The sequence below is a fragment of the Hypomesus nipponensis genome, chromosome 21 (assembly GCF_054491055.1).
Source record: "Hypomesus nipponensis isolate SF chromosome 21, ASM5449105v1, whole genome shotgun sequence".
NCBI lineage: Eukaryota > Metazoa > Chordata > Actinopteri > Osmeriformes > Osmeridae > Hypomesus > Hypomesus nipponensis.
This window is the reverse complement of record NC_140381.1, coordinates 5,379,497-5,404,742: the sequence shown is the minus strand read 5'-3', so window position 1 is coordinate 5,404,742 and position 25,246 is coordinate 5,379,497. Positions and strand designations below refer to the sequence as shown.

The following is a 25,246-nucleotide window of genomic DNA, read 5'->3' as shown; positions in this document are numbered from 1 at the left end:
CATTCCTAGGCTTTTGTATGGTTTGGTCGTTTTACAGCCACTCCATTTCCCGTCCTGTGTCAATAACCTCGAACCGTCAGCCCCTGTGACTGAATCCTCAACGCAGACAGGACTGACGTTTTGTCACATGCCTTCACCAGAGCTTTGTCCAGAGACTTTATTGGACGACTTAGATAAATCCCTTTCACGTGTGGACCGCAGACATTGGCTTCTCCGCTTGTTCGGGGGTTAGATAAGGTAACTGCCACCCTCCACCGTCTCCCTCTCCCTCCCTTCTCAAATCACCCCATGTGGCAGTCTTACACAACGCACACACACCTACTGTATACACACTTAAGCCAGTGCATCTGTCATTATAGCAGCTCTGACTCGGTGTCTGGACACTTCATTATCCAGTGCCGTGGCACCATTAATACTGGTCTGGCCAGGGAGGGTTGGAGGGGGTGTATTGGGGGGGGGGGGGGGGGGGGCATCGATCGGTCCACCATCAGGGTGGAGAGACGGGGACAAAAGGTCGATAATTGAGAGGTGTGGTGGGGTGATCGTGTGTGTGGGGAGGAGGAGGGGGGGGGGGAGGTGAGACAGTGGGGTAGTTGATGCTTCCGAGGTCCCGTCCCCATCCTAAACTCACACACACACACACACACACACTTGTCGCCGTTTCTGAGATTCCGTTTGTGTTTTCCTCTGGCGGAGGTGGTGGTGGGGGGGGGGGGTCATTATAACGGCCGCGCCTCCTACCAGGATCACGGCGGGCCAGCTGTCTTCATCTCCACGTGCGGCCTCTCGCGGGATCGATGGCTCGCCGGAAGACACCGATCCATCCCTGACAAAGACCCCAACCTCAGTCGTCGCCGTCCCCCCCCTCTCTGGCCTCCTCTTCTTCATTCGCTGTTACTGTCGGAGGTCATTGGGTCTGTGCAAGAAGCCGAGGTTTAGCTTTCAGTAGTTCAGGATGAAGCCGTCGACCAGAGGCGAGTCATGTGTCAGGATGTGCTCCGGCACAACCCACTCGTATTCCCTTCTATTCACGGTGGGAGCAGACTTCGTTCAAGGGGATGTTTTCAGAAGAGGCGGGTAGCGAATTCAGCTAAACGACGTGGAGTGCGAGCCGTGGTGAGAATCCATGGGCGCAGACGTGAAAATGACATATCGAGCGCTGAAACGGAAGCGTATAATCAAGGTCACCATCACCCAGGCAACCGAAAAACCACAGCAAATGACGTCGGCGACTCGAGCAACAGCCTCCCTCAGTCAGCTCGGCTGTTTGCATGAACAGACGGAAAAATGGCCCGTCCAAATCTTCCAGGTTTGGGCGATGTGGTGGATGTGGGAGGTGCTGGACTCCCCACGCTGCTGGAGTGGCTCTGAGTCCACACGGAGATGCTTCCACCTGGCCTCGGCCTCCCTCCCACACTGTCCTCCAACCTGCTTCGAGTAGAGGCCACATGTTCCAGATATTCTCCCTGGTCGGCTGGTGTGCGTGTGCGTGGAAAAGGGGCTGCTAAAGTAGGGATGTAAACATGTAAACAACCACTTGGCCACATCTCGGCTTTTAAACGACGCTCTTTAAAAAGGGACACACACACACACAGACCCTTGTCGCTGTGTTGTGGAGAACGGTATCAGGAAGAGCGTGTGCCATGGTCTGTAAATATGGAAGGGGCAGGATACCAGTATAGCTACACACAGCTGAGCATGGTAAAGCATGGTAGAAGGGGGCTGGATGGGGGAACTGCTATGCCACTGTAGTAAAACAGTACTGTCACGTTAATCCCCCTCCCCCCTTTACTTTCCAATCCACATGTATTTATGTGTTTTTTCACTGATGGGTATTTAATTTGGGTGGGTGGGTGGGTGGGTGGGTGGGTTGACGGTGGGGGCGTCGAGTTCTTTAGATGTTCCAATGGGAGAGAAAAAAGGGATTATAAATCCAGAGGGCTGCCGCGCTTTGTGCGTCTTGTCACTTTGTGTCTGTGCGTCTTGACGGTGTGTGCTTTCTACCCTTCCTCCTGTTTCTGCCTCTGAGCTCCTCGTTAAAACCCTTGAACTTTCCATTTCACGTCCCTCAGAATATTTCTTTTTGCCAAATATTCACCGTTGGACTTTTTGCTGCCAAAAAATAAATATATTTATATATTTAGGAAGAGCGTAAGAGACAAAAATAGCTTTGCTTCTGCCTCTCCTTCTTTATCTCCTTGGGCCACCTTAGCGTCTTAGACACGGTGAGAGATGCGTTTGCCGAGTCGGGGGAATTGGCTCCGTGACGGTACGTTGCTGCTTGTCGTCCCTCCTCTCTCATTCCTCCGCGCGGCGTTTTGGAAGCCTGAGACCAGCTGTTTGGCCTCCCTCCATCTTCTGTGGCCGCTTCTGTCTGTCTGTCAGTGTGTGTGTGTGTGTGTGTATGTGTGTGTGTGTGTCGGGGGGAGAGAAATATCATTAGTGGCCGTGACGAACCCTCTCCATCTGCCTTAATTATCTTTTTTTGGGTCGCAGTGGGAATTGGGGCAAGAGGGAGAGAGGAGAAGGGAGTTATACAATGCTGAAGAGGGCCAGAGGCCAGGTTGGAGCTTGCTGCGGTTTGAAATGGACAAAATAGACAACGTTCTAATTACTCCATGTTGTTTCGTTACCTAATCGTGATCATCCAACTGGACACGGAAATACTCGCAAACCCTTCCTTACTACTGATCTCAACTCGGACCTCCATGCTATGACAATGATCTATCTAATTGCACCTCTCACCTCCGACTATGTTGCTGTGGAGCGCTTACTGCCCCATAAGATCAATATGATCCCTTCTGGAGAGGGAAATAAAGGAAAAGCTGGAATCTGTTCGCTCCCAGGTATGGCTCTGATTTCCCTGTGGAAGGTCAGTGTTCTATCTCGGCTAGTGTTCCATGAAGAAGACCCTGTGGTCCAGAACTCTACAACTGGGACACGCAAGCAGAGTGACGGAGGAGGGTTGTTAGAGCTCTGCTCCACAGCTTCACCCAGATCAACCCAACTATCGACGAGATGGTGCAGTGTGATAGCTGGGACACAGCAGGGAACGTAGTTCAAAAAGTGTGTGTGTGTGTTAACATGACTGTGTATGTGTGTAAGCTTTGAGTTTGTGTCTGTTAGCATGAGGGTGTGTGTGTGTTAGCACCAGTGTGTGTGTGTGTCTGTGCTTAACCGATCAAACTGGTGTTGATTTAGCATTCCTGTGATGCACTGGGCTTCATTAAGTCTCACCACTCTCTTGTAGAGACAGACTTTGCTGCACAGCAGAACTTAATGAGGTGGTTTGTTATCTTTATTCCAGTTTACTTGTATAAGCAGAGCTAAAGTACAATGGCGTTCAATGAACTCCAGGGAGAAGTGAGCAGAGATGAAGGGAGGGGGAGGGGGGCAGAAAGGGACACACAGACAGAAAGTTTCGGCATGAAAATGAAAAGTGCTGTACCATGATCTCCTCTCTGTTGAGTGAGAGATGGTGAGAATGATACCGTTTCCAAAACCATTAAGTATTTATAGACAATCCACAGCCGGCCACATCATAAATCCAACGAACCCACCGTTAAAGTCTTGCCTCATACCACACGACACATGTGTACACATTCAGCCTCACCCTGGCAGTGCCAGTCTGAGGCCTGTGGCCATGCATGGATGTGTCCAAAGACCACCATGGAATGGCACAAACGCATCCGCTGGGTAGCCCTTTTGTCCCACGCTACCTGTCCTTTCACCCCCTCCCCTTTTGTCCCACGCTAACTGTCCTCACAGTCGCACTCGCTCAAAGAGGGGGAAAGAAGAAAAAAAAGGATAAAAGATGAGGGAGGGAGGGAGGGAGGGAGGGAGGGAGGGAGGGAGGGAGGGAGGGAGGGAGGGAGGGAGGGAGGGAGGGAGGGAGGGAGGGAGGGAGGGAGGGAGGGAGGGAGGGAGGGAGGGAGGGAGGGAGGGAGGGAGGGAGGGAGGGAGGGAGGGAGGGAGGGAGGGAGGGAGGGAGGGGCAAGAACCTCTGTTATCCATCCACATCCTCATCTCTTCCAAGCTTTTTACAGAAGTCAGCGTGGGAGAGAGGACCCTTATGTAGCAGTTAAACACACACACACACACACGGATATATATTTTGTCACCAGCCATGAGGGAAAGAAATGTGTGCGACATCCCAGCAATATTTCCCTCGATTCGCCTGTCCTTGATGGTTAGCACCATCCGTCCCTGCCCGGGAGGCGCCGGCAGCGGTGGTGACGTCCGCCAAGGCTCTCAACCTCATTAGCGTCAACGCGGTTGAACACGGCGCAGAAGACGCTAACGAGCTCATGGCGGTGGGGCACTCAAACCGCCAGCTCTTCAAGCACTCTCTCTCTCTCTCTCTCTCTCTCTCTCTCTCTCTCTCTCTCTCTCCCCCTCTCTCTCTCTCTCCCTCTCTCTCTCTCTCTCTCTCCCCCTCTCTTTCTCTCTCCCTCTCTCTCTCCCTCTCCCTTCCTCCGGGGGTTACTTAGAAGACCTAGGATGTGCGATGCCGTGTTGCACAGAGTTCACTTCTATCGCGGAAGGAGTTAAGCCGTCTTGACGCGTCTCCGAGGCGATGGATTCCAGAACCTCTGTGGAAAAGCATGTGTGGGAATCACACACACACAATGGCACACACACACAGAGACACAGACCTTTCCTTTCCCTTAATTGGGAGGTGTCTGTTCAATCTACAGTGGCAGTCCAAATGAGTTGTGTCAAAGACGACCTGTGTGTGTGTGCGTGTGTGTGTGTCCTTAGGAGATTTGTCAATTAGAACGTACAGTAAGCTGAAGTAAAAGTGCCCATCGCTGAGCCGGTGAAGAGGTGAGACGATGATGATGATGATGATGATGATGATGATCCTTATGAAGTTGCTGATGAAGATGCTTGGCTTTCACACTGACAGAAAAGGATTCATCAGTCATTTCTCACGATCTACCCTCTTATTTATTTATTGGAAAACCAATTCAGACTCGGAGTTGCTAAGATAATCAACAGTTGTTTAAAGTCAGAGGAGCTTGTAAACAACAGCTGTAGTTAATAAAATGGCTTGGCAATGTGACACGGGTGGAACCCACGCGCGCGCACACACACTAAATAGGTACACCAAGGGAAGGCACACACACACGCCACACAGGATTTTTATGACCTCAGACATTTCCTTTTATTGGGTTTAAAGTTTCTCTTCAGTTTGCTCGCAAAGGTGCTAAGGCTAAAACTGCTCTGATGTTAATATGACGCACGCTTCCTTCATATGACAGGATAGCACCAGCAGTGAGTGGAGCTGGTTTTTACCGACACACAAGTCCGTAAACTTGATACCTAACAGGGCAGTTCTGTACCCAGACATCCGCCATCGGTCATGGCCCGGCATGGCCTTTCAACTCTGACCTTTGACCTCGCTCTCAGAGGTCAACGAGGACCCTGACGTCCTTCGAAACAAACGTTGGACTCTTTCTAGCGACGACCGACCAGCTGTAGTTTTATACTGCTTCAGCAGTCGTCTTTTGTTTCACTTTTTACAGGAATGCGTAAATAGCAATGTTGGTTGCGGATACTGCGTGAAAGCAGGATTGTCGGTGATCCAAGATTTCAGGACCACGGACAGCGTGTGTGGTAGGACTCACAGTGAGGGGGAAACGGCATCTGAAGAACAGCAACTTCAGTTCGAGGTGCCGGGGCGTCAGACAACAACTATCAACCGGAGGGAGGGAGGGGTGGGGGGGAGGGAGATCTGTGTGGTCTTGCAGTCGTCATCCTCTTTCTGGCTGCGCGTCTCTCTCTCTCAGCGGATCCCCGAACTGTGATTGAGATATCCAAACCCTCCCCGATCCCTCTCTTAGACGTCTCTCTCTTAGACGTCCCTCTGTTTGACGTCCCTCTCTTAGACCTCCCTCTTTCTATCGTGCCCTCCCCGATCCCTCTTTTAAACGTCTCTCTCTTAGACGTCCCTCTCTTAGACGTCCCTTTTCTATCGTGCCCTCCCCGATCCCTCTCTTAGACGTCTCTCTCTATCATGTCCGCCGTTTCCCGTGTGCGACGCTCGCCCTCCACCAGCGTCTGCCGTGGTCCCGCGTTGCCTCAGAACGTTCCGGAATCCAGCCCCATTCTACATTCTACTGATGGGCGGGATGGCTCGGCAGGCGAAGGCGATACAGATGTCTGCTCTTATCAGCAGACGGGGATTGTGTGTGACGGCCCCCGCCCTTCTGCTGTCACGTTCGCAGGGCCTGGGCGTTCTGTTTTCAGCCTCGGCACTCCCGATGCCAAACAAAACAATTCAGTTCTGCAAAGACCGAGTGGCACTTGGTTTGTGGGTGGGTCTTGTGTTTGTGTGTGTTTGTGTGTGTTTGTGTGTCAGAGACAGAGAGCGAGTGCGTGGGAGGCTTTGTGCGTACATCTGCAGCATTGTGTGTGTGTGTGTGTGTGTTTGTGTGGCAGACTGGTGAAGGTGAAAAACAGATGCTCCTGAACTATAGTGCTCCTACAGATACTGGCTGGGGTACGACTACTCAAACAGGATATGACACGTGGAAACAAAGAGAGAACAGAGTAATTATTAATTAATTAAGTAATTTATAATTTTACATTTTACATGAATTATGGTATTCCTTTGTGGTGAAATGTGATTATGTATACAGTGGATTTCTCAGAATAGAAATGACAACCTTGTGGTGACAGACTTGTGGAGCGTAGGGGTGTTGATGAAAACGTTGCTGAAGGCTGACACAACATATAAAGGAAAAGAAATCCAGTATTATCTAGGCTATCCATCCTTTGAATCCGCACTAAGTACACCAGACTTTGACTTAAACTTGACAAAAACTTTTCATGCAAGTCCTCACAGGGGTCAAACCCCCCCCCCCCCGTCTCCACGAGTGAACAGCAGGATCGCACAATCAACGTGATCACATAACCATCCTTTGGGCCGTGGAAAACTTTGACCTCCATTTTGTGTCTCTTGGGGTTGGAGCGGGGGGGTCAGGGGGTTGGGTAAGATGGGGTCACATCTCCCTAGACGGGGTCACATCTCCCTCGTCCTGGGGTGGTTTGTAGGGTCACGCCCTGTCAAGTACACCCACCCTTTTCACACAGACGCCACTCGGCTCAACGTGAAATGCTATTCCCTGACCTCTGGCTTCCTTGAAGATTTCCTTTCATGTCTGTGGTAATTTTGGGTCGGCCTGCTGTCAACAGGGGGCTAGTTAAGAGTATGGGGCTCCGGACAGCTGGAGAGAAAGGGAGGGACTCATTCCGCTGAAGGATTTCCTTACTTCCCTTTCCTTAATTATTTCCTTCCTTTCCTTCTTTCTTTCCTTCCTTCTCCTCCTTTATTTCCTTTCTTCCATCCTTCCTTCCCTCCTCCTCATCCCTTTTATCTGACGATACTGAGCCCATCCAAAGAGTAAAACAGAGCAAGGATGCACGTTCGGAGTATTATACGCGAACCCCAAGATGGAAGAATTTGGCAGTGGGCTGTTGATATGATGCCCTGGCAGCTAATGGCATCTTGGCAATGGTGGAGCGTATCAGTCCCTACGGATGTGCTTTTAAATGTCATCCTCAAATGGTTCCTCTCGCAGGGCTTAGCATTACAAATCCACTGCGTATTGTAGCAGTGCTGGCCAAATAACTGTAGTAATTTATGGTCAAACACAACAGTAAGTGAGCATGGGTTTTAAGTCATTGAAAGATAATATTGAAGTATATGTCCAGAAAGACTGGATATGCTCATAGGAAACCGCAGCTGAGATGATTAAACCCAGATGGTCTATATACACACACACACACACACACACACACAATTCATAACCCGGTGGTTGTAATTCAGACGGCGATGTATTGCTGGCAGGTGAATTGTGCACCTCATATTTCAGATTACTTGATGGAAAAATAAATGATGTTGTCATTTTAAAATGTAGAAGGCAATACTTCTCTGGCAGGCATACACAGATCAAGTGGTGGGAATAGTCTGCTAGATATCTAACCATCTTGTTTTATGCTAATCATGCTAGCCTCAACAACTCAATAACTTTGGCTCTAGAAGGATAACTTTGGGAAAAATAAAACATTTCCTGACCAAAAGGCCAAGTTTTGTTTTGTTGTTGAATGAATACAAGTATTTATGATAGTTTCTCTCTGTTTTTTCTCACAGGTTCGTCCTGGTCTTTGGTTGCCTGGTTCTGTCAGTGCTCTCCACCATTCCGGCTCAACAGGAGTTAGCTTCCTACTGTCTCCTTATTCTGGTGAGAAACTACATTCACATGTCTCATATCCCTGCAGACACACACTGCTCTCCAACAACCTCCCAAGGAAGTCAGTTGTCTGGATGTCAGTGGTGTTGTCCGTCAACATGCCTGTCAACCGTCACAGTTGCTCTTTTGAGAAATGCCCAGCCGACACATCCAGCTGAAGACCCATTTCAACCCTCCCTATTCCATATCTCAATTTTTTTTTCATCTTTTACCTTTTGATACCAAAGTAGGCTAGTGACTAAAACACAATCACTATAGGCCTGAAAGCTCGGGGAAAAAGCCTTGTCTGACTGAACACTCTGAATGATGCTGATTCCGAAACAGATGATTGGGTTACAGGCTGAACTGACACGGTGGTTCCTTCTCTGCACCGCCGGCATCTGATTGGATAAACGAACAGAGGACCCTTGGTGGGCGGCTGGACTGACCTACAGGGGATGGCACGTAGCATCTGGAATTGATCGAGTCTGCATTGATTCCCCTCACTGTTTATTGAAAAACAACATGTACAGCTATCGCTGGCCATGCCCTTGGATGAGTCAGAATCATTATGGGATGTACTCTGGGGAGGAGAGAGAGGGGGGCGGGAGGGGGTGAGAGGGATGGAGGAAGAGAGGCAAGGAATGAGAGAGAATGTTTGACTGAAAACATCACCGGAGGGAAATTGTTCATCCAGTACATGGTGCGACAACTGAAACACTACAGTAGTTCAATTCTCATCCACAGTGTGGAGGGCTGTAGCCGCTAGACCTGATGCCACTCATCTCTGTTTACGTAACAGTCGGAAGTGTTTTGAAACTGAAGGCGTTACATATTGTTATTTGACGCCCTGAGGGAGCAAACAGAGAATTGAGTCAGGCTCAACATCCTTATTATAAACTGGAATAATTGAACTGGGGATGAACTTGAATGCTTTCATAAGCCTGTCGTCTGTTTATGCGTCCAATAAGGCGGGTTGACAGTCGTGGCGGGTGTGTATTGACCTGTGACCTGAGACATCACAGTGTCATCGTTTTGCCATGAATGGGATTAGTGGTTTGTTTCCATGCTGTTGTTGGCCAAGTTGATGGCATTCAGTCTTGACTATTTGACAATTCTCCAGAGGGTTTTCCACAGATTAGGAGCAGATTAATCCCTTTATCGTAACCGGATTTAGACGTCTAGCTTCACTCGATCGCGTGACCCTCGTAATGAAATCAGAGGATTTGTGATGAAGGGTGTGATCGCACACCCAATCATGGCTCTGCTTTCTCTGTGAGGATGGATACGACATTGTCCCTTACAGGAAATCATCTCATTTCTCTTCTGCATTCTGTAATATCACACTTCTATAATATCTACCGGCAGAGTGGAATATTGTGCCAACATGTTTTGCTACTTGCTGTGAATAAAGTTGTGATCTCATGCACCATTAATTCATTGACTGCAGTAAAATGATACAGTGATTAGACCATGCTATAGATAAACTGTGGGATAGATTGTACAAAGTCTGTTTAATTGGCCTTATTAAAAGTTTAGGGAGTTCAATATCAGTGCACAGTGAATCAAAAATAAAATAAAACTTAGCATCCAGTGATATGTTGAAGAATGTCTTGGTTTAATTCAATCTAAAAGCTAAAGACTTTAAGAACTTTAAGGCATATCTTGTACCCACTGTCAAAAATATACTATAATTTTTTTTTCGGGGGGACAATTATATGACATTTCCTCAAGAGCAATTCCTGAGGGGGACACCAACATTACTGCTGTAACACACAGCCTACATATTAATATGTTAAATGTATATTATTAATATTATTGAAATGTCCTTATGTTTACATTGATTTAGTGGGGGGGGACTAATCATATATCTCCCAGGATGGGGGGGTTGTGTGTGTCGTCCCCCCCCCCCCAGGGAGGAATTTCCGCCTATTCTTGTTCCATACATTTTCAACTGTTTCACATGTCCACGTCCCCGTGTTCCTGTTCTGAAGCCGTGTCACTTCCTGTAGGAGTTTGTGATGATCGTGGTGTTTGGGCTGGAGTACATCGTCCGCATCTGGTCTGCGGGCTGCTGCTGTCGCTACCGGGGATGGCAAGGACGCCTGCGCTTCGCCCGCAAACCTTTCTGTGTCATCGGTGAGTTATAACCCCTCTATGAAGCATTTGTGAAGGCTCACTAAAGAGCTTTTTCAAACAGCGCTTCAGAGCTCGTACCGCACCAGATGAGATCGTGCAAGTCATTAGAGCAAAGGGTTAACACTCGGTAGTATCCTTAAGACCAGCAAACACTATATCCAAGCCCAGAGCAAAGTTTACCACTGACAAATCCATACTGTAATCATCGCCTCTCTTTCAGAACGGGGGCCTTGTCCTCCACTGGGCTGGAACGACAAGCATTATAGCTGACCTTAGTGCACCGCAGTCATATTTAGCTCCACTGACTGCTCTTGTGATGTGATATACAGTCATTGGTTTGTGTGTGACGTGAAAGGTTTATGATTCTTTCCGGTGTTTAGTCGTATATATCTGTCTGCTGCTGCTGATGGAGAGGGAGAGGGAGGGGGAGGGGGGAGGGAGGGGGAGGGGGGAGAGACCCGGTCTTCTTCAACCATGCTCTTTGGAAAAGGACAATCAAAGAGCGTCCGCCCACCAGGAAAGGACTTGAGGTACGACTGATATATAGGTAGTCGAGAGAGGGAGAGGGAGGGGGGAGAGAGGGGCTGTCACACAGAGCACCCTGCAGGGCTGCCTTCACCAAGTCTCTGGGGGGGAGGGGGGAGGGGGGGGGGTGTCGAACCCTCTCTGGGGAGGTGGGAAGGTAGACAGAGGGGTGGGGTGGGGTGGGGGGGGGGGGTGGCGCTAATAGAAAAGGGGTGGAGAGACGGGGTGAGAAGAAGGGCGGCCAGATTACCTGAGAGCTGGGAGTGATGGATGGAGGAAGGTGTCAAAGAGGCGTCACAGTGCAGAAGGGGGCTTGTCGTCTCCCAAACGCTCTTGTCTCGCCCTCTCTCTTTCACACACACACACACACGCGCGCAGACACAGTGCAGTGTCTCTATTGCTCTCCCCTACACTGTTTCAACAAACCCCTAGTGTCCACTGGCACCTCTGCCCGTCTCTCTGTGTCTTTCCATCTTCCTCTGGTCTCTCTCTCTCTCTCTCTCTCTCTCCATCTCTCTCTCTCCATCTCTCTCTCTCTCTCTCTCTCTCTCTCTCTCTCTCTCTCTCTCTCTCTCTGTCTGTGTCGATGATTGGTGTGAGTGGGCGTTCCTACTGTTCTTTAGTGGGACACGAGCCTATAAATTCTCTCATTCAGGAGTCATAATTCAACCAACCTACTCATTACAGTCAGGGTCCATTAGAGGTTTGTATATGTGTGTGTGGGCGTGCGCGTGTGTGTGTTCTTGCTCTTGTGTGCTAGTCCTTGTGTGTGCCTGTGAACACGGAAAGGGTGTGTGTGTACTTTGTGTGTGTTTGTGAGGGTCGGTGTATGCGACGGTGGATTACGACAGCTCATGAATTTCTCGAGACAGAAACCGATTTCACCGTAAGTGGTCCAAGCAGGTTATTTGTCCAGTGGATTCATGTTAAGATAATTAGGACCCTATCCTTCAGGACCGACATACTTCCTATGGAACTGCAGGCAATCAGAGCTGCTGAAAATCTAGATGGATGACTCTCATTGTTGGGTTCCCATGATCGACTGTGGTTGTTCTTACAGTAGAGGAAGCCAACGTCTTGGATCGAGTGTAGTTATGAACTGTAAATTTACGTGTTTGACTTTTGGAACAACATTGCAATGTGAAAGCTGGAATGTTTCTACATTTAGATCCAGGATTTGGTAAGCTTTGGCTGCCCACATTAACCAACGTTTTTGTGAATGAAACAGTAAGTGTGTCCTCTGTCTGACCCATGACACACACACACACACAACCCTCTTGAAGCAGTAGTCACGCTAACGGAAGATATCCATGGAAAAAAGACTGCAGATCACGGGGGTCACAGGTTCGAGTCCCCCCTCTGTACGTCTCATCGGATAAAATCGTCAGCGAAATGAACCCTCACAAAAGACGAGTTAGAGAAAAAGAAACGGATCTACAGAAAGAGTGGATGTCTGAAGGTGGGGAGGATTTTGTGGACCTCATGCCAGGCTGTCGTCTCTCCCAGTCCCACGTGAGACCCTCTGGAGACCGGAGCTGGAATGTGAACTCAACACGCACACACACGGATGAGTGGTGTGAAGGACGAATGGTGGTGTGGTTTAAACCCCACCTAGACAGATGGAGGCCACAGATGTGGGCTTATGTCAGCAACCACACACACTTTTAGTGGACACACATGATGTCCACACACACACACTCTCACGCAGTAAAAATACACACACATCCACACACCGCTCAATCTCCTTCTCATTAAAATCCCACCAATCAGCAAAGCCCAGTTCTTGACCGGCACCTCCGTGTCCCAGCAGGCATTGGGGGCCCGCCGGCATCTGCCCCTCTCACTAGTCTCTTCTCTCACTAGTCTCTTCTCTCACTAGACTCTTCTCTCACTAGTCTCACCGTGGTGTTCGACAGCGAGGTGAATTCTTTTCACAGACATACGTACTGTAGGAGTGAGACAGCAAACAGCTGTTGGAATAATATTCCTCCAGTCTAGAGTTTCCCTCTCTAAGAGGTTGAGTCTTTGAAATGGTAGACGGGTGGAGAGTGGAGGATGAGAGGAACAGGGTTCACCTGCTCTGGAGATGTTTGTGTTCTGAGGGTCGCTTGTTTTTCTTATCTTCTGCTGGATGGGGTTTGTCTCCTTGACTTCCCTTGGGTGTGTGTGTGTGTGTGTGTGTGTGCAACAGTTGTTTGACAGAGTCTTTTAGCATGCGTAGGAATGTTTTTTCCTTGAACTTAAACTTGAACTTAAATAGAGAACAAAGAATTGTTGTTCTCTATTTATTTATTCATAGCCTCTTCAGCCGCACTTTCCTCCACCATGTAGCCCTCTTTTACCGGAAGGTCTTTGAGCAATATCTTCTTGTCCTCCATCACCACTTTGTCAATACCACGTGCAGTACTTCCATGGACTGATTATGTTGAGACCGTTTTATGTTTAGCTGCAGACTGTAATCTGTCCCCATAGGAAAGGAGAATGAAATGAGAGGAGTGAGCCTGTGCCTTAACATTTGCTTCCATGTAACACTGCAATTGACCTTCCCTGCTATGGAATTGGCCCGTTGATTGTTTCGTTGGTGTTTATGGTCAGTTTGATGTTTTTGCTATCCATATTGAATTGCTGTGTTTGCTGTGCAATGTTTTTTGTTGTTGAGCGGGACAGAGGTTGTGTACTTGTTGTATGTTGGTCCCTTTTCACTTGAGTTTATATTTTGTCTCTCCCTTCTCTTCTTTCTCTCTCTCTCTCCTCACCCCTTCCGCTGCCCGTTCCCTCCCTCTCTCCCTCGACCTCCCCCTGCCCCCTCTCCCCCCTCTCCCCCTCTCTGTCCCCTCATTCCCCCCCTCCCCCCTCTGTCCCCCCCCCTCCCCCTTCCCATCCGCCCCTCGTCTCCCTGCAGACATCATCGTGCTGGTGGCGTCGGTGGCGGTGGTGTCGGCGGGCAGCCAGGGGAACATCTTTGCCACGTCGGCCCTACGGAGCCTGCGCTTCCTGCAGATCCTGCGCATGGTGCGCATGGACCGCCGGGGCGGCACCTGGAAGCTGCTGGGTTCCGTGGTCTACGCACACAGCAAGGTGTGGAGGGGGGTGGGGTGGTGGTGGGGGGGGGGTTAGCCCCCTGCACACACACTCTACATCCCTCTCGTAACGTTCTCCTTTTTATCGCTCACTCAGTCTCTCTCTCTCTCTCTCTCTCTCTCTCTCTCTCTCTCTCTCTCTCTCTCTCTCTCTCTCTCTCTGTCTCTCTGTCTCTCTGTCTCTCTGTCTCTCTCTCCCTCCCTCCTTGTCGTCCTGGTCCTCCACATCTCTAACATCATCTGTGACGCCCCGGGGTGTGTGAAACCAGTCCTAGGGTCATTCAGTCTTCAGGAGCCAGTCGTCAATATGGCCTCACAGCAGACGATAACTACAGAGCCACTAGACAGTGTGTGTGCGTGGGTGGATGCACACGAGCGCGAGAACAGAGAGAGGGAAATACAGCCTGTCCTTTCCGGAGGCTGCTCTCCCCTGCTGATGGTGTGAGCCTGAAGGCCAGAGGAGGCCCCCTGCTGCTCCCAACACACTGCACCACCTGCCAAGGAGTACGCACACATGATCCAGCGCTATGCTGCTCAAGGGCCTCTGGTCTCAGCAAGAGCCCTAAGAGCATGGTGGGCGGGCGGGCTTGCATGTGTTCGCACACCGTGACGCACACGCACACACACGCACACAGGCTTGATCACAGCACCCCCTCACCTAAAGAGGGTCATGGAGATGACGGCAGTCTTCCACCAGAACGTGGTCCAAGGAGCGTACCATGTTAGTTTTGTGGGGGTGTTCTGAGGGTGGGGTTGAATCCTCCGGGTGAGTTTAATCCCTGGGCTCTCATGTCCCGGTCATCTCGTGTGTGTTATTACATACTCTCTGATCTAATCTCACTTATCTGGGTGGGATTAGACGAGGTTTCTGGATCGGGGGGGGGGGGGTATATTCAGGTCCACACACACACTCGTGGGATTAAGTGTTGCTTTTCATCAGGCGGGATTCTTCTGAGGGTGTGTGGACAGGGAGAAGGTGACGTAGGTAGGATGGATGACCATAGGGTCTGCTGCGGCTAAATATGCCTTCTGACGTTGGGGGAAATGGTCTGCAGTTCTAACGAGCCTCTCCCTCTGTGTACTCCATCTTTGGTCGTAGGAGCTGGTGACCGCATGGTACATCGGCTTCCTGGTTCTCATCTTCTCCTCGTTCCTGGTGTACCTGGTGGAGAACAAGGTCAACAATGAGTTTGCCACCTATGCTGACGCCTTGTGGTGGGGCACCGTGAGTTCTCCCCCCTCCTCCCTTCTCTGTCTTCATAACGGAACATTCCACCAGGCTGCTGGGAATGAGGAGGGACAGTCTGGGGGTGGTGGTGGGGGGGGTGGGGTCTATCTGTATCAGTTTTAACATAATTGTGTCTGCTTTGGTAAAACAAAATATATGTTCTAATGTTGACGACATTGCACAGTCTGTACTCTGTCTTCTTCCATGGCAACAACAGTCAGAACAGTCCATTCGTTTTTGCGATTGAGTGAATTTTACTCGAGCGCACTTTTTACCACAAAAAAAGATGCCCCAAAAAACATTCATATCAGGCTGACACTCGCCATTTGTCTTGTTTTGCTGTTTCTCAAAGCTCTGATTACACCTTCTCCATTAGTGCCAACCTCAATAGCCATCATTTCCATGCAAGGCCCAGAAAAATCATAATGACACAAAATGGCTGAAGCTATCTTTGTCAAGCATGGCAGCCAGGGTCTGAATAGGGGGAAAAGCCAGCGAGATGGGAGTTGGTAAATCAATAAGGAATTATCTTCTGTCCTTGCCAGTCCATTAGAGAGTGAAATAGCAGGAGAGATGAAAGCAACACGAAGGCTGTGGTTAGGAACAGTGCTTAGAGCCAGACTACAGCCACAGGATACAATAAACAGAGCTCTTACCCTTACGTGAGGCGCAGTCTATTAAAGAAAATTGTCAGCATTTTCTGTCAAATTTGTCAGAATTACATAAATCTAATTTGTTTCTTCCTCCTCATAATGACTCGCCCGCAAAGCAGAACGAGATGAGCGCTTCTCACCATTCAAACTGTTTTATCAGATCACCTTGACCACCATCGGGTATGGAGACAAGACACCCAAAACGTGGACCGGTCGTATGCTGTCTGCTGGGTTCGCTCTACTTGGGATCTCCTTCTTCGCCTTGCCAGCGGTGAGTCTGCACACCAATCATCTCCAACCGTTTGGGACGGGGATGTGGTTCAGATCGAACGCGCCTCCACCGAGGGCCATAAAGTACACAAAACACAGAGGGTTGAGTCATTGTGTTCTCCCTTCCCCCCCACTTGACACTGTGGTCTGTAAGGCTGGGTGTCACCCTGCCCCCCACCTCTCATATGTTAAAGTCTGGAGTTTCTGGACAGACTCTCTACCTGATGACTCTCACACCCCATCGTGTAAAGAGTTGGTCTGATTGCGATCTTACATTGACAATTCGTGCTCTGATTTAATCCATAGAGTCAAATAACTGTATTTACATTGGTATTGGCATTATTTTGTTCATGCTTATACGCTGTTCGGAGTCAGGTGGCTGAGCGGTTAGGGAATTGGGCTAGTAATCAGAAGGTTGCTGGATTGATTCCCGGCCTTGCCAAATGACGTTGTGTTTCCTTGGGCAAGGCACTTCACCCTACTTGTCTCGGGGGAATGTCCCTTAACTTACTGTAAGTCGCTCTGGATAAGAGCGTCTGCCAAATGACTAAATGTAAACGTAATGTAAATGTTCAGTTTCCTATCTTTCTTTAAACCATAGGGGAAATAGTTTAGGTTGTTTGGCCAATATTTAACCCCCTACAGGTCAGTCAGTGTCACAGAACATCCAAAGTGACAGACATTCACCCAAAGATCATCATGCCCTTTTTTGGCACAGCACCTCTTACTCGATCTGTATGTGTCTCTGTGCCCTCAGGGTATCCTTGGTTCAGGTTTTGCCCTCAAAGTCCAGGAGCAGCACAGACAGAAGCACTTTGAGAAGAGAAGAAACCCGGCTGCTTGTCTTATCCAGGTACAGAAGAGATCTCATTCTCTTTCTATGACTCATGCCATTTCTGTAGAGCTGTCGCGTCGATTGTCAAACCTATATTGAGATCGGAAAGCCAGAATGATATCCTTTTGTCGAACAAAGGGCCCTGAGCCAGCTGCTGTGAAAGACTCGAGGTTCTCCATTCATCTGTACCCTGATTACGGTTTCTGTCTTCAAAGGTTACATTCTCTCCGAATTGTTAGGACTAGGACACCTAAAAGCCGGAAATGTGATTACTTGTAATCCATCTTCCACATTTTCCCCCGGACGTCAACTTTACAAAATCAGTTTTTACGTTCCCAATAACGGAACGGTATTCAGCGCCCCATCCCAGTTTTCCCCCGAATCCTTTTAGTTCCCCGGCCAGGTTCTGATGCACTCTGGAATAACTCATGAGAGGATCAACCAAACTGACGGTGTTTAAGACACCATCCGTCCATCCATCCTCTTTATCTCCATCCTACGCATTGGTGCTCTGACCTGACGTGGTTCCTTGTATTCGTCTGTGTCCTGGCCATCCCTCCACCTTTCTCTCCTCCACCCTTCCATCCCTTCCCCGCCCCGCCCCGCCCTCCCACTGTATCCCGTCCCCTCCGTTTCTCCTCGCCCCCTCTCCCTCCCGAATCTTCTCCGTCCTTCGGAACCCCGTCCCATCCACGACACCACCCGTACGTCCATCCCCTCCCTCCCCCCCTCCGTCACTCCTCTCCTCCGTCTGCCGTCCTTCACCTCCACCCCTCATCCCTCCATCTCGTCCGCCCCCCCCCAGCCGCCCCAGGCTGCGTGGTGCTGTTACTCCACCGACAGTAGCAGGCCCTACCTGGATGCCACATGGCGACACTATGAGAATCTCCAGCGCTCCCATAATAATACGGCCGGCGACACACCTGGCGAAACCCGCTGTTGTTTTTTTTACTAATGAACCTTTTTTCTTTTCTTTTTTTTTTGTCATCCCCATTGTTCTCCTTTTGCGTTCTTTCTGTTCCCTTTTCTCTCTCTCTCTCTCTCTCTCTCTCTCTCTCTCTCTCTCTCTCTCTCTCTCTCTCTCTCTCTCTCTCTCTCTCTCTCTATCTCTATCTCTATCTCTATCTCTATCTCTATCTCTCTCTGTCTGTCTGTCTCTCTCTGTCTGTCTCTCTCTGTCTGTCTCTCTCTTTCTCTCTCTGTCTGTCTCTCTCTCTCTCTCTCTCTCTCTCTCTCTCCCTCTCTCTCTGTCTCTTTCTTTCATCGTTTTGTTTGGTCTCCTCTGATCTTTTTGTTATTTCATTTGATCCCTCCCCCCTCTCCTTTTGTCCTCTTGGTTTCTGTGTGTTCTGCATGTAGTGTGTTTGGCGTAGCTATGCGGCCGATGAGAACTCGGTTTCCATCGCTACGTGGAAGCCTCACTTGAAGGCGTTGCATACCTGCAGCCCTACAAAGTAGGTACAACTATGGCCGCTGGTGTCTGTAATTGTTGCCTGTAGCCCATCGCCTGCACCCTTTCTTTTCCAATTTCAAATATCCAGTTCAGTTATCTTTTCACATATTTTCTACTTTGCTCCTCTCACACACGCACACAGACAATCTCCCACCTCCTCTCAGTTTGTGTTTTAGCTCCGTACGGTGCGTGTTCTCTCTGAGCGTATGAACACGCCTGTTTCCAGATGAAAATGGTTCACAGCCATCAAAAGCACCTAATTTATCCAGGTTCTTTCCCATGCAATCTGACTAAAGCACTGACTAAAAGCTAAACCACATGGGATCAAACTTTACCATTACACATAAAGCAGTTCACTTATAAGTCCTTGTAAATATATTTTAGCCTTACTAAAGTACGTTTTCATGACAACCTGCACTGAGTAATTTAAGCAATAATCGCCCATAGTGCACCCCTTTATGATAATCAGCATCTAAACGAGCCAATCAGGCTTTATTGAATTTCCAGCTCTTCTGTTTCATTGAATTGCCATTTAGCTGAGGTGGTCTTTCTCTGATGGTGAGAGACCAGCGCAGTGGCCATCTTGCTATAGTGTTTAAACTGCATATTCTAGATATGCATGAGAGGAGGATTCCATCAGAGCCTGGATACATTGGGAAGCCATCTGGTGAAAGCAGATAACTTCAAAGACAGTGAAACAACACATGCACACGTGTAATACACACACACATGTAGACACTGTCCTTTACTAGGGTAAAGGCAAAGTCATCAGAGATAATATTGAAAACATTTTGCCCTAGGTAACATCCCTCTATCTCGGCCGTTGCCTTTCCTTCCTTGCAAGTGCTTTCGCGTGTGTGTGTGTGTGCCTGGATAGCTCTTGTGCAGCCGCATGCAGGTCCGCCGACGACTGCGAGTCGTGAGTCTTGTGTTTGTCGTGTTTTGTCTGAATGGCTCGTGATCTATTGATGTTCTCAATGCAATGCTGCTCTAAACCCTCTCTGCATCTGACAAATACACCGTTCGTATGTTAATTCCACGATGCATGCTTCTCCCCTGAATCAAATCTATGTTGAGCAGAGGATGTCACTGTGAAGACGTGCCTAATGTATATCTTCATTCTTCTCTCTCCCTCGCTATCTCTCTCTTTTTCTCTGTCTCTCTTTGTCTTTCACACACTTACGTCTCGAACGCTCATTCCACCACTGAAGGAAGGAACAGGGAGAATCAACTACAAGGTTTGTGGTTTTTACATATACAGGCCTTCAGGTCTGCAGAAAGGGAACACATTTTTGTATTCATTGTTTTGCTGTTGAAGCAAAACTGTCCATGACCTCAACATGGAGGTTGTCTCTAATGGGAATGAGTCATAAATTCACACTGTTGGGTGACTCGTCTATCCTTCTATTCTCTTCATCTTCTCTCTCTCTCTCTCTCTCTCTCTCTCTCTCTCTCTCTCTCTCTCTCTCTCTGTCTCTGCCTCTGTCTCTGCCTCTGTCTCTGTCTCTGTCTCTGTCTGTCTCTCTCTGTCTCTGTCTCTGTCTCTCTCTGTCTCTCTCTCTCTCTCTCTCTCTATTTCTCTCCATACATACACCTGATTGTACAGTCTCTCTTTATGTAACTTTCTCTCCATGCGTCTTTCTCTCTGCGTGTCATTCTGTCTCTCCCTCTCTCTTCCTGTCTCTTTCTCTTCCTTTCTCTCTCTCTCTGTGTCTCTCTCTCTCTCTCTCTCTCTCTCTCTCTCTCTCTCTCTCTCTCTCTCTGTCTCTCTCTGTCTCTCTCTCTCTCAGCTTGATCCCTCCCTTCCTTCCTTCCAGCTCTCTCTTACACACGCAGCCCTCATCTGTTCTCTCCCCTTAGCCTGAGGTCTTCTTCAGAGAGGAAATTGCCTCAGTGGTCTATCAAAATGAGAGATTATTTTGTTTATTACGGCTGCATACTTTGCTGTATTTCAGTCTTCACCATAATAGGATCTCTGCAGCGGACACAGCTTCATGTGAGAAGGGGAGAAAGGGAGGGAAAAGAGTGCAGTGGAAGGCTAATATTGATGTAATACGTTGCCTGAACAGTTTTTTTTCAAATGCTTACACACAAATTCCTTACTTTTCACACAATTTCTGAAACCTGACACTCAAACACCAGAACCACACCTCAAATCTGCAAAACCATACGCACATTTTTGGGCCTTTGACTCAGTTTTCTAATTCATAAAACACTTTTTTTCAAAACACAATTCTCCACGTAACACACACATTTCTAACAGGAAGCATCTTGATTTCCTAAAACACAACCAATCAAAATGACACACTATTTCATCAGTGCCTACACTAACTCCTCACATGTGCAAACACTCATTGCTTTACTCAACACCAACCAATCATGGCTTTAGAATAGGCCTATAAATAGCCTAATTTGAGTTGATTTACAGCGGAGGGTATAATTTGAACCTCTACTGTAGAAAAGATACCAGGTATATACAATATACTGTAATATACATGTTCTAATGTACACATAATAGCTGTTTCAGCACAACACACGGTATACTACACAAACATATATTTTAGCACCCATGCATCCATTGACTGCAGTGCACTGCATGATTGGTCACAGTCTGGTGGATTCATTCACAAACATTCTGACAATATTGTAGAAAATAGTATTACTGTATGCTACAGTTCATGGCACACACACACAGACACCATTCCGTAATCACCTTTTTCAAAATTAGGTTTGGTTTCAGTCCTACTACACTCTTTCTTTTGTACTGTATAATACTGTATTCACAACAACAAAGGCTTATAGTTAAAAATTAGTTTGGTTTCAATCTTGTTTTCGTGTTTACCCTGAATTTTTCATCATCTCTGCCATTTACTTTCAATCTTGTACAGAAATGTACAAAGGAGCTCATGAAAGAAGAGCTTTAGGTTTTAAATAACTGTGTGTATATGATATATCCAAAAATGTAATATAATGGCAAAAGTGTTTGCTACATGAGACAAATGTGTGCTTTTGAGACGTGTTTGTGATATTTTGAATGCAGTGCTTCATTTTGCAAGAGAAGTGAGTCATCTTGCATTTTGTGTGTGCAGTTGTCGGATTTGTGTGTTAAGTTTTGAAAAAAAGAGGACAAGTAAAAACAAATGTGTGTAAGCAGTTGAAAAAAAAACTGTCATGTTACACAACGGCCAAGCGAATGTGTGTGTCTACTGTGGCACGGAAAGCGCAGGGGTGTTAACGAGTTGTTTGTGTCAAGAACATAAAGAACATAGTGTTTCTGATTCTGAGGAACCCAGTCGCAGCTGACCTCACCGAGTCTGAAAACCGTAAGAGGACCGGTCGGCGAGGGCCACTCCGAAGCTCCTGAGTGCCGGCCTTGCCCGTATGCGTTCAAGGACGGCATCCCACGCGAAACACGAAAAGCGCGAGCGCTTTTCAAAACACGCCGGTTTAGGCAAAAGATGAGATGGAGTGAGAACGCAGCCTCACCCTCGTCTGTTTCGTTCTCCGCCCACCCTTTCCCCTCGCCAACCCCGTTTTCTCTGGTCAAGGGCTCCACGGCAGGAAGTAGAATTTTTTTTTGCTGAAGGGCCCATTGAACCAGATAGTCCCCCGACTGTGAAAGCCCACCGGGTGTCCATGGAGGTGCCCGCTCCTAAAAGGTTTACCGCCCGCCCTCTTCTGGGTGACTCAGCTCTTCAGACTGAGGAGTGGTGGTGAAGGGGGGGTCACAAGGCCCTCAGGGGAATTAGCATAGTCAAATGAGGGATATCGACGTGAAGTGTGCGATGACTCACCGAATGATGGGCTTCTTTTCTTTTTTTTTTTTGAACGGCTGCTTGTGGCCGTTTCTTTTTCCTCCTCGAAGCTCAATGGCATCGCTGCACAGTGACGTTTTCAGACATTTTAAACAACATTAATATTCTTGATGATCTCTCTCTTTCTCTCTCTCTCTCTCTCTCTCTCTCTCTCTCTCTCTCTCTCTCTAAATTCAAGTAACGTTCTCATATCTGTATCCATCCCCCCCCCCCCCCGGTTGTCCAGTACGTTTCTTAGTAGTAAGCAGAAGCTGCTGAGGAGGTACACTACTCGGAAGCATCCTAGGTACACAGAATATTCGCTTGCCCTTCCTACACGTTTACTTTGGGAATGCCGACTAATTCTCGATGCATGGACACCCAGATGAAGCCATAGGAAGCGCCACAAAATGGCCGCCACATAAGCCATAGGAGGGGGTAATAAAATGGCCGCCAAGCCTGACCCAACTGTTTGTGTTGTCTCTGGAATCGTTTTGAACAGCTGCCTTCTTTTTGGAGTTTGCCTGAGAGACTTTTGCCTGTATGATTTTAACAACTTCTGTTTGAAAGCGAACCGATGTGTGATGAACTACGAAATGTTTCTCTTACACTTTACACACCGTAAACTGAGCCATAAACATTAAGATACAGGGATTCATCATATCTTCTCCTATCTGTAAAATCACATTTCCTGCCCCCAAAACAATTCTGATGTCACTATACTGATACTGTACTTCACCTGTTCACCAGGGTCATTTTAGATATAGCGTAGCCTTCATTGCCCGCTGGCTTGATCTTACATAGACCCGTGCATGAGCTTGCAGCATGCTTACTTCCCCACTGCCCTGCCTGTTGTCATCACAAAGCCCTATACCAGAACTCCATAACTTGGCCTCAATACCTCCTTCCTGACCTGCATCTCACCCTCCATACACTCCTAAACTTTACCAACCCCATGAAGGATTGTCCTCTACGATCATCATTTCCTCATCTCAGACTTTTCATTAGCTTGGATCCTCCCCAGCCACCCATCTCCAAACATAAGCTTGTAGAGTTCACGTTCCTCCCCTGTCAGCCTCTTCAGCCAATCACCGAAACACAGGGGGAGACAAGGATTAGCCAGGCAGTGTTGATGGAGCGCTGTCCTGGCCGATCAATACACACACATACACACACACGCATAGGAGGGCCCCCCGGCTGAAGCATCCTGCCTGATGTGCGCTTGCATTTTGGATAAGCACCTGACGCAATGCATGCTGGTCTCCCGTTTAGACCCATCGATTGGGAGTCTGAGATATGCCTTGGGTTTCGTTTTGGCAAAGGCAACTGGTTTTCACGAGACGGTCCTCTAATTCCTAGCAGTGTTGTTGTGCACTGAATTTTTTCTCGACTTAAAACATACTTCTGTCTTCCCCCTCACTCTCACTCCTTTTCATTTCCCCCCCATCCCGTCCTCCTTCTCCTTTGTCTACTTCTCGGACCTCCCTCGCCCTCCCTGCCTCGAATCCTCGTCTTTTTCCGTCTCTTATTCCGACTACATCTCCCTTGCTCTTTCCCTCCCATTTCCCCCCCCCCCCTCCCCTCTCTCCACACCCGTAGCCAGAAGCTGAGCTTCAAAGACCGCGTGCGGATGGCGAGCCCTCGAGGGCAGAGCATCAAAAGTCGCCAGACGTCGTCGGTCAACGACCGGCGCTCCCCGGTGGCGGAACAGGGACCGGAGGGCACCTCCCCCGCCAAGGTGCAGAAGAGCTGGAGCTTCAATGACCGCACCCGCTTCAGACCCTCCCTCCGCCTCAAGAGCCAATCCCGTTCCACCCCAGACGGTGAGTCGACCAATCTGATTTGTCGTGTTTGGCACAGTGTGCGTATTTTGCTGCGCGGTTTTGTTACGAAGGAGTGACGGTTAGCTACGGTACAGTACGTATTTAACAGATTTTGATTTGGGGTTCTGTCGCTATAGATTGCGGCTAGTCCTTCAAAAACCGAACTTCTGGATGGTTTTATTGCCTCACCCTTGATTTATTCAACCTAAGATGACTTCTAGTAATTTAATAATTCTAGTAAATCTCTTTGTCACATCATTACATGCATAAGTATAACTCTAGCAACTCTTAATAGGCTGTTCCTACACTCCGCTGCGTTCTCTGGGATGTTATTAAGGATCAAAGCCTGACCACTGGGTTCCAAGCCAGACCTGGAGCGTCCAGAGACCCAGGCAGAGAGGAATGTTAATGCCTGTTTGTGGTGCCCCCGATCTGGGCTTGCAGAAGCCTGGTTGGGCTCACGGCCTGGTTCTCTTGGAAGCGAATGGTGGGGTTTAAGAGCGTTAAGGGGCCCCGCCCCGGGCCCTGCAGCAGGCTGGTACGGACGCATTCTGGGCGCAGCGGCCAGCAAGCGACCAGTAAGCGACCAGCCACAGCCAAATGGAGTGTGTGTTGAGTTAAGAACGTCAGAATGGTTCCCTTTTGAATGACTGAGTTGAGTGTTGATTGGCTGATGCACACGCAGTCAGGCAGGGTTGGTATAAGAGATACTGTAGGAGCCAACTGGCAGCCGTGTCGATAACCACAGGACCCGTGTGACAAATTTTTCTCTTGGTGTGAGGGGCGGGGTAGTGGCCACGCTGGTCTGCTGCGGGGCACAGCTGTTTCTACCACGGCCGCTCCATGTTCGTTTCACCCCTTTTTTTTTCACTCTGTTTGTTAAACCTTTTTGCCTCTCTTTCTCTTCCCCCTCTTTTCCCATCCTCTCTCTACGTCAACCCTTTTTCCTCTCAATCCATCTCTTCGTTTCCATCTCTCGGAAATCTCTGTCTCCACCATCTCCCTTCTCTCTCTCTCTCTCTCTCTCTCTCTCTCTCTCTCTCTCTCTCTCTCTCTCTCTCTCTCTCTCTCTCTCTCTCTCTCTCTCCTTCTCTCTGTTTCTCTCTCTCGCTCTCTCTCTCCTCTCTCTCTCTCTCTCTCTCTCTCTCTCTCTCTCTCTCTCTCTCTCTCTCTCTCTCTCTCTCTCTCTCTCTCTCTCTCTCTCTCTTC

At 48.6% G+C, this 25,246-nt stretch overlaps 1 protein-coding gene across 1 annotated transcript in view; it reads left to right on the top strand.

Annotated features, from left to right (window-relative positions):
- kcnq5b (potassium voltage-gated channel, KQT-like subfamily, member 5b) overlaps positions 1–25,246 on the top strand; it is an 81,309-nt gene that overhangs the window by 47,383 nt on the left and 8,680 nt on the right. The window contains exons 2-10 of the mRNA XM_084685958.1: positions 10,250–10,376; positions 13,804–13,979; positions 15,081–15,206; positions 16,023–16,133; positions 16,890–16,985; positions 18,327–18,421; positions 19,632–19,658; positions 22,462–22,521; positions 23,814–24,037. Coding sequence (XP_084542084.1) covers positions 10,250–10,376; positions 13,804–13,979; positions 15,081–15,206; positions 16,023–16,133; positions 16,890–16,985; positions 18,327–18,421; positions 19,632–19,658; positions 22,462–22,521; positions 23,814–24,037 — 1,042 coding nt within the window. The remainder of the gene's footprint in view (positions 1–10,249; positions 10,377–13,803; positions 13,980–15,080; positions 15,207–16,022; positions 16,134–16,889; positions 16,986–18,326; positions 18,422–19,631; positions 19,659–22,461; positions 22,522–23,813; positions 24,038–25,246) is intronic.